The sequence below is a fragment of the Dendrobates tinctorius genome, unplaced genomic scaffold, assembly GCF_039654945.1.
Source record: "Dendrobates tinctorius isolate UK_male_01 unplaced genomic scaffold, ASM3965494v1 ptg000063l, whole genome shotgun sequence".
Lineage (NCBI taxonomy): Eukaryota > Metazoa > Chordata > Amphibia > Anura > Dendrobatidae > Dendrobates > Dendrobates tinctorius.
This window is the reverse complement of record NW_027361731.1, coordinates 14209458-14223422: the sequence shown is the minus strand read 5'-3', so window position 1 is coordinate 14223422 and position 13965 is coordinate 14209458. Positions and strand designations below refer to the sequence as shown.

General features: G+C 44.2%; 2 protein-coding genes across 2 annotated transcripts in view; one reads left to right on the top strand and one right to left on the bottom strand.

The window, feature by feature from the left end:
• LOC141093962 (uncharacterized) overlaps positions 1–6998 on the top strand; it is a 162363-nt gene extending 155365 nt beyond the window's left edge. Inside the window, 1 exon segment of the mRNA XM_073579637.1 lies at positions 1574–6998. Within this exon segment, the coding sequence (XP_073435738.1) occupies positions 1574–2373 (800 nt within the window). The 3' untranslated portion in view covers positions 2374–6998.
• Positions 1–13965, bottom strand: part of LOC141094286 (uncharacterized) — a 1055204-nt gene that overhangs the window by 402913 nt on the left and 638326 nt on the right. The window lies entirely within an intron of this gene.

Sequence of the window (13965 nt, the reverse complement as noted above, 5' to 3'; positions counted from 1 at the left end):
TTATTTTTAATTAATTGTTTAGTGAATGAATACTTTTTAAATATTGCCTTATATACAAGTCATTATACAGTAAAAAATGTTCTTAACATTTTTTCCCTGTTAACTCTAATTTCTCTATTGTCGAATAACATGCTTGATTCCCTATGGTCATATGTTTCACAACTGTCACAGAGCCGCAAAACATGCGGGGATTACTAATCCACATACTCTAGTTACTACAGAGACATTTCACCATTAGTTACTCGTGTTTTACGGATGAAGACTGTTGAGTTTGATGATTTCAGTAGATATCTTATTGTCTATACTCACAGTTTTTGACTACAGTAGTTATTTCCAAAAATACTCTGATTTAACCTCTTCCCGCAGTCAGTTTTATCTTCATAATCAGGTCACATATTTCGAATTTGACATGTGTCACTTTATGTGGTGATAACTTTGGAATTCATCAAAAGTGTAATAGGAAACAAATTGACCTTACAAATTATTTTTCCAGCTTCTCTTGAATCCAACAGTACCCTACATACTGTTGTAATCCATTGTCTGGGCACATGGCGGGGTCAAGAAGAGAAGGAGCGCCGTTTATCTATTTGAATGTAAATCTTGCTTGAATAGTTTGGAGGCACAATATATTGGTAAGGCCAGAGAAACATGACGAAAACAGAAGCAGAAAGTTGGGTATCTCTACTTATATGTGTATAGTGTAGTGTTGTGATACCTACATAAGTGGGGACTCCCATGCAGTGTTGTGAATTTCCCAAGGGTTCTCTGTCTTGGTGTTTCTTCTCTGATATTCCAGATGGATGATGTTGAAAGTTGAGCTCCACGATCTACTGGTGCATCTTATGAGGTTTTCTATTAGCCTATGAACTCTCATTGTCTTGGAAAATCAATATTTTACATAACTTGCTATTTTTACAGACCGTTTAAGTAGAAATGTTCAAAAATATAAGTCAAGGATATTTTATTCAAAACTAATAATTGATTTTATTCTTGGCAGATGACTGTACCAGGATATCAGAGGGACAGCTGACATCTTCAGTTTTTAAAACAGATGATCATGAGATCCCACAGGATACAATTGAAGTGAATACCATTATTCCAGATATACCATCATCCCTTCACAGCGATGATCTCTCATCTGATCCTTTCAAACAGGTCCTGTCTGTTGATCAATTACTTCCTACTAAGGAAAATCAAAGTCACAAAATAAGCAAGAAAAAACTAACTGCCCATAAAGCAAAAAAATCATTTTACGGTTTAGAATATGGTAATAGTTTTCCTTTAGAACAATCTTCTCTTAAACATCAAAAATTTGACACAGTAGAAAATAACTATTCTTGTTCTAAGTGTGGGAAATATTTTAATAAGAAATCAAATCTTGATAGACATCAGAGAACCCACACAGGGGAAAAGCCATTTGTATGTTCAGAATGTGGAAAATGTTTTACACAGCAATCACATCTTGTCTACCATCAGAGAACTCATACAGGGGAGAAGCCATTTTCATGTTCAGAATGTGGGAAATGTTTTTATCAGAAATCAGTTCTTGGTATACACATGAGAACTCACACAGGGGAGAAGCCGTTTTCATGTTCAGAATGTGGTAAATGTTTTATAGAGAAATCAAGTCTTCTCAAACATCAGAGAACTCACACAGGGGACAAGCCATTTTCATGTTTAGAATGTAGAAAATGTTTTATAAAGAAATCAAATCTTGATATACATCAGAGAACTCACACAGGGGAGAAGCCATTTTCATGTTCAGAATGTGGAAAATATTTTAGTCGGAAATCAGATCTTGTTATACACCAGAGAAATCACACAGGGGAAAAGCCATTTTCATGTTCAGAATGTGGGAAATGTTTTACACAGAAATCAAGTTTTCTCAAACATCAGATAATTCACACAGGAGCGAGACCATTTTTATGTTTAGAATGTGGGAAATGTTTTAAACATAAATCAAATCTTTTCAGACATCAGAGAACTCACACAGGGGAGAAGCCATTTTCATGTTCAGAATGTGAGCGTTGTTGTATAGATGCATCACATCTTATCATACATCAGAGAACTCATACAGGGGAGAAGCCATTTTTATGTTCAGAATGTGGAAAATGTTTCATAGAGAAACCAAGTCTTGTCAAACATCAGAGAACTCACACAGGGGAGAAGCCATTTTCGTGTTCAGAATGTGGAAAATTTTTTAGTCGGAAATCAGATCTTAGTATACACCAGAGAACTCACACAGGGGAGAGGCCATTTTCATGCTTAGAATGTGGGAAATGTTTTTCTGCTAAATCAAGTCTTGTCAAACATCAGCGGACCCACACACGGGAGAAGTCTTTTTCTGTTCATAATGTGGAAAATGTTTTGTGAAGAAAACATCTCTTCTTTGTCACAAGAAAAGTCTCATAGCAGAGGCGCAGTTAGCATTTCGGTTCAGGGGGGGGGGGGGGGGCGAAACTTCTGAGTGGGCCCCTAACCAGGTATCCATGATTACAACTGGGTGACATATCCTATTAGTGGATGTAGGAGAACCTCGGCAGATGACTATGCTGTTACTGAAAATAATCTCTATATAAAGACCAACCTGAATATTACCGCCATATGGTCAGTGGTAAATACCAGTCCTACGGAACATGTAAGAGATTATAGCACAGTTATAGATGCTGACTTACAGCTGATGTTCTGATGGAATCGTTCACTTTTCCATCTGGCCCAGACTGACATGACAGCTTCTTCCAGCCAAGACTCATCTGCAGAGATTACAACAAAGACACATTTCACGTCTCATATTTTCAGCACAGTCACCATCTTTTCCCAACCAGCACAAACTCCTCATCCTGCTGATACACCAATGCTGAGCCGCTGCTGCCATATGTGTCCCTATTACTGCACCTACTGTGTGGTTCTCTATGCCCTCTAAATTCTAAAGCAAACCTCTAGAATATAGTAATGCCAGGTGCAAGTGCCCTAGAAAGCTGTGCCTACATTTTGTCCCCTAGAAAGTTATAATTCCCTGTGTGCCTCTTTGACAGTCACGGTAACCTGTGTTCCTGTATAGCAATAAGTGCCCACTTAACATAGAATAATGTCCCGAGTCTCCCCCTATACAGTTCCCCTATACACAGTATGATGTTCTCTTATACACAGTATAATGCCCCCCTCACTGTATATATACAGACCTCTTAGTATCCCCCAAACTGTTTGGCTCCATCACTGTAATCTCCACACTGTATGATGGCCCTATAGATAACCTCCATATAGTATAATGCACCAGATAGTCCTCAGTATAGTATAATGTACTCTCCATAGGCCTCCATATAGTAAAATGTACCTGATAGTCCTCATTATAGTATAATGACCTCCCCAAGGGCAGACTCTATATGGTATAATATAGCCCCTCATAGGCAGACTCTATATTGTTTAATGCACCCCCCCATAGGCAGACTATAGTATAAATCAGCCCCCCATAAGCAGACTATATTATAATGCAGCGCCCCATTGGCAGACTCTAATAAAATGCACCGCCATAGGCAGACTAATAAAATGGAGGCCCATAAAAAAATAAATCCAATTCTCACCTCTATATTGCATCCCTCCGTAGGCAAACAGCCCCCCATAGGCAGACTAATAAAATGCAGCCCAGCATAGACAGACTCTAATAAAATGCACCCCCATAGGCAGACTAATAAAATGCAGGCCCGTAAATAATAAATCCAATACTCTCCTCTCTTCCTCCTGGATCCTCTGCTGCTCCGAGCTTCCGCTCATTTCGGGACAGTGAGCACCGAGTATTGATGTAATCGCAACCCCCTGCCAGTGTCTGTGACGTCAGATGCTGATAGGGGGATGATGGGAGAGGGAGCGTAACGCTCCTCTCATCAATTCGGTTAGCTGTATCTGCATCTAGCCGATACAGTTGAACCTGCGATGACGGGTGGGGGGCCCATTGCTGGCATCAGGGCCCCCACCTGCTCAGGGGCCCATAGTGGCCGGGCGCGGAAGTGCTGGGAGATCGAGTCTCGCTGCACTTCCGCAGAATGTAACTATCGGTCGGCGCGCTGTGCACTCCGATACCGTTACAATAGCCTAGCTCCGGGTGGGCCCCCTCAGAGTGCGGGGCTCGGGGTGACCGCCCCCTCTGCTACGCTACTGTCTCATAGGGAAGAAGCCTTTTTCATATTCTTAAGGTTGTAATTATTTTGCTTGAAAATTAACTCTTAATAAACATTAGAGCAGTCACACAGGAGATAAGCTTTTTTTATGTTCAGAATGTTGGAAATGATTTAACCGACAACAACCTCTTGTCATTCCTCATGGTTTGGCCTGTTTAAAATAAAAACACTCATCTCAGCTTCCGTACCGGCGCCGTTCCAGCGGTGTCGGGACTCACATTCCCGAGGCGCACGTGAGGTTGTTACATCACAAAAGCCCTGCTCTCAATTAGTGCCGGCTGTACTGTCTCTGCCTTTGGATGTATTGAATATCTACTGGAAGCCAGGGCTGCGGCTGCTCTCCGACTTCTTGTGATGATTGATTTGTCTGAAGGCGATGATAGTGACGCTGATTGGGGGCAGGTTTCATATGATGTAACAACCTCACATGAACCCCGGGAACGCAAGTGCCGACACCACTGGAAAATGCCACACAGAGAGAATCCATTACCATATCTAAAGTGTGACAAATGACTTACTGGAAAGTCATTTTATTGACAGTCAAAAATAACTTAGACGGGGCGAAACAATATATGTTATTGACAATGTCTATGAAAAGATATAACAGACAGTCGTATAATTAAATAAGAAATGCAAATTACTTCACAATTTACCATAGTTTTTTGACTATAAGGCACTGTTATAGAAAACATTAAAAACCATAAAGCAATACCTGCCTATAAGCCCCTAATCAGTAGTGGTCAGATCACTGACACCAGCAATGTCATGTTTACTATCTACAGTATATGGAAAGGTAAAATTGCGATAAAAAAATTGTGATGTTGAACTTCTGCGGTCCTCAGGAGTGAAGCGATTGTTAATGTTCAGAATTCTATCAAATCCGCAGGGTCCCCAGGGTCTCATCTCCTCTTTATATACATACATGCTGTCGGTGGGGGCGGAATCTGCCATAAGCTCTATTAAAAGGAAGTGGGAACGACTCATCCCTAATACGCAAGGAGAGGAGTGGGAGGAGATCCTGGAGTCTCCGATTGGAGTATCACCATCTATTAACAACAGAATGATACAACTATATATAATAAATCAATCATACTTGACTCCGACACGACTTTTTAGGATGGGTCGACTTCAATCATCAGAATGTTTATGATGTCACTCACCAGATGCAGATTTTATTCATATGATATGGCAGTGTCCCACTATCCTACATTACTGGAAAGAGGTGACGTCACTACTGACATCCCTAGTACAAGCCCCTGTCCCTCTAGAGCCATTGGTCTGTTTGTTTGGGGTATGGGAGGAGGAGATTTGGGATCGCTATACCGGGGTCTTCCTGCGCGAAACACTGTTTATGGCGCAGAAGCTACTGGCACTGCGGTGGATGGGAAGCTCATGTCCCTCACTTAGAGTTTGGATTGATTTGGTAAATTCGATTGTTCCATATGAGTGCACGTTATACCAATCTAGGGGATGCCCGGGTAAATTTGAAAAAAATTGGGAGAGGTGGAATTCATCTCATCTCACTCTGCAAGGTTGAAACATCACATACGACATAATGATATAGGAGACCAGGCTGCGAAATAGTAGATACTAGTTGATGTAGTGGTAGTTGTAGTTTAGGAATTTTAGTTAGATTTTATTTCCGAATTATATTACAAGGCTTGTGAAATTGGATTGATATATATGCTGGAAAATGTATAGCCAGTAATTCTTTACGTACGCCTGGAAGGATATGTACATATTGCCTTGTTTATCTACAAGAATGTGCAATTTCTTTGATTTATATTTTGCAATGGACAGAAACAAGTGTGCTCTGTATAATGTTTGTTATCATACTCCATTATATATGTTGTACGTTCTCTGTGTCCTGAGGTTCAATAAACGAATTAAAAAAAAAAAAAAAAAGAATTCTATAAAATCCTGAAAGGATGAGATCATCCTCCAATCCGGCCCACGTGAGGTCATCAAGAAGGGGTGTCTGGGTGTAATTTAGGTGCTGAAAAAAGGTCAAGGCTAATGATGATCTGGGTTGATCTGGATTCAGATCAGTGTATGAACGATCCCTGTGGCAACATCGCATTTAATCTGAATTACCCAGACATACTATTTCAGTAGGCCCAGGGACATGAGTTAGAGTTCATGTGAGAATGACTGTTGGCCTTTGTCAGTGAATTATTGCTCACTGGCTGCTGATTATTGTATCTGTCCTTGTATTCCAGTCCTTGTATTGTTCTACCATCTTTGGGAAATAAAGGCACAATGCTTGAATGTTTGCTAATATGTTGATGACCCATTAGTGCTCTGCAATATGAAGGACAATCTATGCATGTTGTTTGCACACTCCAGCAGTGAGGGATGGCCTCCTTCCACCTTCCCCCAAGCCTATGGTGGAATGACTGAATGAGAAGTTGTTACCTATAAAAAGAGAGGATCTGCCTGTGTTCGAGAAATGTACATTATGGAAACCATGGCATCATCACTCCAACTGAAGAAATACAGAGCGGCCACATTTGACCATCGCCTGGTTCCATGGAGACATTTAGAGAAGCCAGGTTGTGATTCTTGGATCAACAGGCCTTATACCTTCTAAGGACTCAACGGACTGTCATCACCCTATGCTTGTCGTTACCTCCTCTCTGCGAGCGTATCACAGGTGGAGTAGCGACCCTGGGAGTGCGGGCATAACATCCACCATTATCCCGGTGAGTCAGCGGAAGGGTGAGACCCTGTATTGTGCACCATCTTGGGGTAATTGCTGGGATTGTTCTGTTTGCTATTGGGTGTTGTGGTTCAATAAAGTATTGTCACACTGTTTTATTCTAACCCTGCGTTGTCTGTGTAGTGTTTTCCCATGGGGAGAGAAAGCAGGCGTGCAGTGGTATGAGCCCTGGTCCATGCAGTCTTGCTAATGGCAGCCGGGCCAGCGGACGAGAGCAACCACTGACCCCGTTTCTCCTCACTCCCGTTCACTGGACGTTCCCAATCGCTGTGCTCTCCTTCGCTAAGACAAATCATCTCCGTGATCACCATAGTAAGTTTTCTGTTTTGATCTTGATTCTTTTATGCCCTGCATGTGCTGTATTGTTTGTCCCCTCTGTAAAATCTTTTTTTTTTAAATCAGATAAATTTTTATTGAATTTTTCAACATACAAAATAAGAAAACGCCCAACCAAACCCCCTCTCCCCCCTCCTTGTTCCGGACCACATAGCTATTAGCAAGTGTCTTATTATATTAATCACCAAATATAAGCTGAATACAGCAGTCTGTACACTCCTGTACAAATAAACATGAAGAGGAAGTCTCACGTCTCCAGTTCTTTAGTTATCTCTGGAAACAGGAAGGACATTATGGGAGCAGATTTTACATGCATCATTCCAAGGACCCTAATCAGACATATCTCGCTCGACACAAGTAATAATGTTACCCAGCACCCCCAAGTAAGGACATAATATCCATGCCTTGGTGAATTTTCCAGTCCTCCCATATTTCATAGTATTTTTGCAGGGCTCTCCTCTTTTTATATACTGCTTCTTCCAGATGTAGCAGTAGATTCATTTTTTCCATAAATTCCCTAAATGTAGGTGGCGGCCTGTCCAACCAGTGTGCTGCTATAATTTTCCTGGCTTAATATATAACGTTCTTTTAAGGGCCAACCTTATGTTCTCAACTTCAGCAACCATGTCCACAAAACCCAAGACACAAACAAGAGGATGCGTAGGAATCACAACCGTAAACACCGTGTTTATGTGGTCTATGACTTGGGTGCAGAAATTCCAGATGAATCCACATGACCAAAACATGTAGGAAATTGGCAGGACGCAAACCACATCTCGGACACAAGTCATCCTCTCTTACAATTTTGGATACCGGTGCTCAAGAAAGACATTACTGAACTTGAAAGGGTTCAAAGGCGGGCTACTAAAATGATAAATGGAGTTGGTTCACTACAATACCCAGAAAGGTTATCAAAATTAGGTCTATTTACTCTAGAAAAGAGAAGACTTAGGGGAGACCTAATATATATGTACAAGTATATCAGAGGGCAATACAGAGATCTCTCCAATGAACTGTTTGTACCAAGGACTGTGACAAGAACAAGGGGGCATTCTCTTTGTTTGGAGGAAAGACAATTTCTGCACCAGCATAGAAGAGGGTTCTGCACGGTAAGAGCAGTGAGGCTCTGGAATTCTCTTCCTGAGGAAGTGGTGATGGCCAACTCACTGAATGAATTTAAGAAAGGAATGGACGCTTTTCTTGTGAATAACAGTATAGAAGGTTACGGATAACAGAATATTATAGGTAGATGGTTGACCCAGCTTAGGGGAAGGAATTTTTTTCCATATGGAGAAAATTGGCTTCAACTCTGTGGGTTTTTTGCCTTCCCCAGGGTCAACAATGCAGAACAGCTGCACTAAAAATAGGCTGAACTAGATGGACATAATGTCTTCCTTCAGCCTTCAAAACTATGTTACCCCAGTTTTATGCAGGAATTTGGGAGTCCTGTATACCCGATGCAGCAGGTACATCTGTGACAGCCTTTGTGCCTCACTAGTGGACAGCTGGGGAATCGAGGATAATATGTCATCCCACTGCTCATTGCCAATTACCCCAACATCCTGCTCCCACTTTTCTTTAAGCTTCAACGGATGCTTATCTATAACCTGGGCAAGGAGTAGTGGAGAAAATCTAGAAATTGCACCAGGAATTGAAGTTGATAAAAAAATAAGATCTCTGCTCATTACCAGGGGTTAAAGCCCTCTAACCTAAATATTTCCGGCAACTTTGGGTTTTGTTATATAGGAGTAACTGGAGTAAACTCAATAATAAGGAGTTGCTTAGTTTTTTTCCCAGGTTTTAATCATAAGGACTAGAGTAGGGAGCTTCGTCGTATTTTCCCCCAAATAACCTGCTTCCAAAAATGAGATAATTGGGTTCCCCCCCGTATACCTCCAGACAATGGAAGCTATAGAGCCCTGAAGCAGATTAAGCTGTTGCAATTGTGGGGCTAGAAAATACAACCACGGGTTAGGGGCAGCCAATCCCCCCGACTCCTTCCCCCTCTGTAATGTGACATATTTAATCCGAGCTGTGCCTTTTTTCCAAATTAATTCTCTGAACATAGCTTGAAATTCGTAAGAGTGTTTCAGAGGAATCCACCCCGGGGCGATATGGATGACAGTTGGGGCAGGAGAATCATTTTACCCAGATTTGTGCGACCCACTACTGGTAATGGGAATTTACACCAGGTGTTGTTTTTTGCTTGGAATTTCATGTATAGCAGATCCAAATTCAGAGCTTTAAAGGATCTAACATTTGTTGAAACTTGAATGCCCAAATATTTAATCCCCATCCCCACTTTAAGTCTCGTTTGACTCAGTTTGGATGCTTGAGAAAGTTCATCCACTGGCAATAACATAGATTTATCCCAATTAATACGAAGCCCTGAAAATTCTCCAAACTGGTTAATCATAGGTCTAGTGATTAACAATGAATCTTCTGTATCCCCAAGACATACCAAAAGGTAATCTGCATACAATGACACCCTTTCTTCCACAGAACCATGCACAAAGCCCTTTATTTTATTCTCCCCACTAGTCCGGAGTTTAATAGCGAGGGGTTCTATCGCCAATGCGAACAGCAGAGGGGACAGGGGACAGGGGACAGCCTTGCATAGTTCCCCTACACAGCTCAAAAGCCGCTGACGTACAACCATTTTTAATTTTGGTACATGGATTGCTGTATAAAAGCTTGACCAAGGATAGGAATACGGGAATGAAACCCATGCTCCTCATGACAGACCACAAGTACTCCCACTCCCTATAGGGTTGAGATCTGGAGACTGGCTAGGCCACTTCAATACCTTCATATGCTTCTTACAAAGCCACTCCTTCATTGCCATGTCCTTGCTGATGGAAGATTTTCACCATACATGGCTTCATCCATTCTTTCATGTACATGGATCAGTCATCCTTGTCCCTTTACAGAGAAACAGCCCCAAAGCATGATGTTTCCAACCCCATGCTTCACAGTAGGTATGGTGTTCTTTGGATGCAACTCAGCATTCTGTCTCCTCCAAAGATGATGAGTTTTGTTTCTACCAAACTGTTCTACTTTGGTTTCATCAGACCATATCACATTCTCCCAATACTCTTCTGGATAATCCAAATGCTCTCTAGTGAATTTCAGATGGGCCCGGACATGTACTGGCTTAAGCAAGGGGACACGTCTGGCACTGCAGAATCTGAGTCCCTAGTGTGTTACTGATGGTAGCCTTCGTTACGGTGGTCCCAGCTCTATGCAGGTCATTCACTTGGTCCCTCCGTGTGGTTCTGGGATTTTTGCTCACCGTTCTTGTGATCATTTTGGCTCCACGGGGTGAAATCTTGTGTGGAGCCCCAGATCGAGGGAGATTATCAGTGGTCTTGTACGACTTCCATTTTCTTATTAGTGCTCCCACAGTTGATGTCATCACACCAAGCTGCTTGCCTATTGCAGATTCAGTCTGTCCAGCCTGATACAGGGCTACAATTTTGTTTCTGGTGTCCTTCGACAGCTCTTTGGCCTTCCCCATAGTGGAGTATGGAGTGTGGCTGTTTGAGGTTGTGGACAGATGTCTTTTATACTGATAACAAGTTAAAACAGGTGCCATTACTACAGGTAATGAGTGAAGGGCAGTTGAGCCTCTTAAAGAATAAATTACAGGTCTGTGAGAGCCAGAAATCTTGCATGTTTTAGGTGACCATATACTTATTTTCCACCATAATGTGCAAAATAAATCTTGCCAAATCAGACAAGGTGACTTTCTCCTGCGCCTCATTGGGGGACAAAGGACTGTGGGTGTATGCTACTGCGGCCAGGAGGCTGACACTAAGTGAATGAAAAAAAAGGTTAGCTCCTCCTTCGCAGTATACACCCTCACCCCGATTGCAAGCGAAACCACTTCATGCTTAGTGTCCATTGGAGGCACACGTCTGGTTTTCTCCGAGACTCTTTTTTTTCCCATGAAGATGAAACAGGGGTGATGGACCCTATTGAAAGGTTCAGATCTCCCCAAACCAACAACGGGCGAGCACATGGAGTGTCACCTCCACGTATCCTCTCCCACAACGTGGGACATGATTTCGGACTCAGCCCTGTCCGCCCTAAAGTATTGAAACCCTAGGCTGTACAGAGGTATACGACAGTCCGTGTGGCCCCCCACTGCAAGGACTGCGGTGATGGTAGGTGGCGGACGGTCCCTCTCCTCATCCTCTATAGGGAAGATGGAGCTAGGGTGCCTGCTCCATCCTTTATGCAGCCCCCCCTCTAACCTGAGCTGGACTGAAGCACTCCATTATGGGGTATCACGGAGGAGGGTGGCCTGGGAGGGTTCCTATAGCAGCATTCCCCGATGCAGTCCAGCCCATAGGCCTGAGGTCCCCATTCCCTGAGTGCCGGGCGGGTACAGCTTCCACTGAAAGTATGGCGCCATCGGGTGCTTCTGGGCTGCGTAGGCACCTCCTGTCAGTCTGCTTTTCCGCAGGTGCAGAGCAAGTGATTATGCAAAGCCTGCGAAACCAAACGCGCCCAGGAGCCCTCCCCTGCGACCGAGCCCAATGTACCAAGTCCCCCCGGAATGGGCTCTGTCTCTGTCGCAGTCTATGGCATTGCTTACAAGAGCAATCGAGTCCCTTCGAGCCCCAGATAGGGGCAGGGACAGCGGCTCGCCTGTCTTAGAGAGGTCCTCCACCTCACAGGAGCCTCCAGCCTGCAGGGGCCGCTCACTCCAGGCAGACGTAGGGGAAACGAACCCAGACAGCGTCTCCCGGTCCGTCCAGTGACTCGGCATCCATGAGCGCTGCCTCTCGCTCACCTTCACCAGTAGTCGATAACGAGCAAAGCTCAGATTATGACTCGGACAAGCCCCTTGATTTAGATACTCCGGGTTACCATGAAACTGTTGACAGCCTTATCGAGGCCGTCAACCAGACTCTTGGGATTGATGATGAAGCCACCTTGGCCTCAGGTCACAAAGTGTCATTTAAGCGAGTCAAGCGGCCTCATAGAGTATTTAGCCCTCACCCAGAGTTTGAGGACATAGTGCAATGACACAGGGAACGGCCAGACAAGCGTTTGTCAGGCCAGAAGGCGCTCGAGGCAAGATACCAGTTTGCCTCTGATCTCCGTAAAAAGTGGGTAGAATCCCCAACGGTAGATCCACCTGTGTCACACTTGGCCTCTAAAACCCTGTTATCCATACCTAATGGTTCCTCTATCAAGGATCCCACTGGCCATCTCATAGAGCGCTTGGCTCGCTCAGTATTTTGAGGCGTCAGGTTCAGCACTCTCCAACTCGTTCGTGGCAACTTTGGTAGCCAAGGCCATGGTTTCTTGGTCAGAATCATTAAACACAGCCTTGCAGGGTATGGACCTACCAGCAGAGGTATCAGAAATTGCAAATCAGATTATTTTGGCCCGAGATGACTTAATCAATGTGTCTTTAGATGCGGGTAACTGCGCGGTACTCGCTGCTGCGAATACAATTTCCATTAGGAGGACTCTGTTGTTGAGTACATGGCGGGCAGACTCAACCTCCAAGAAATCCTTGACTTTTTTGCCTTATCAGAGCGGCTGCCTATTCGGTGAGAAGTTAGATCAGCTTATCTCTGACTCCACAGGGGGGGGGGAAGAGCAGTTTTCTCCCTCAGCAAAGGGTAAAACAGCCGTTTCATCACCAGCTTCAGGCACGTTTCCGGTCCTTTCGCAACCCCGGGTGGGCTGCAGCAGCCAACCCCGCCGCTTCAGGTCGTCCCAACCAGGACAGGGATCTTCAAGTCTCATATAGAGCCAACCTGTTGGGGAGGATGCGTACCCACAAAGCCCAGGTCAAGGTTACCTAGGTCCCAATGGTCTTCAGCCAAATGACTTGAGGCAATTTCCAGGCGACACCAGCAAGGTAGGCCTACTTTGGTTTCGCCACATCTGGCTCACTATCGCACACGACACATGGGTAAGAGAGCCGGTGTCCTCGGTGTACAAGGTAGAATTTGTCAAGTGCCCCCAAGATGTTTTTCTCTTTCCCGTCTTCCCAAAGTAGATACCCGGGCAAGGGCTTTTCTCAAGGCCATTGAATTGCTCCAGCATAACCGGGTCGTTATTCCCGTACTGTAAGACGAGAAATTTCAGGGCTTCTATTCCAACCTGTTCACAGTCCCCAAAAAGGACAGGACTGTCAGGCTGGACTTGAAGCTCCTGAACAGATTTGTCAGGATCAGACATTTCCAGATGGAGTCTCTGCGCTCGGTCATATTTACCATGGGGCGGTGAGAATATTTGGCCTCTATCAACATCCAAAACGCCTACCTGCACATCCCCATTTTCCCTCCGCATCAAAAATTTTTACGCTTCGCTATCAACGGTCTACATTTCCAGTTCACAGCCCTGCCCTTCAGGCTAGCCACTGCCCCCAGAGTGTTCACAGAGGTCATGGCGGTCGTCATGGCCATCCTGCACTCCCAGGGCATAGTCGTCTTGCCTTACTTAGACAACCTCTTGGTCAAGGGCCCTTCATTTTGAGCATGTGAAGAGAGCATCAACATCACGCTAGATACAGTTTCCCGCTTAGGGTGGTGGGTCAATCTGAAGAAATCATCCCCTGTTCCGGCTCAGAGGATTTCCTTTTTAGGGATGATCTTCGACACCTCCCGAGGGCTGGTAATTCTCCCTCGGGACAAGGCCCTAGCTCTCCAGCAGGGTATCCCCTTTTCCCCAGACCATTGGCTTGTGGTCACAACCGATGCCAGTTTCCTC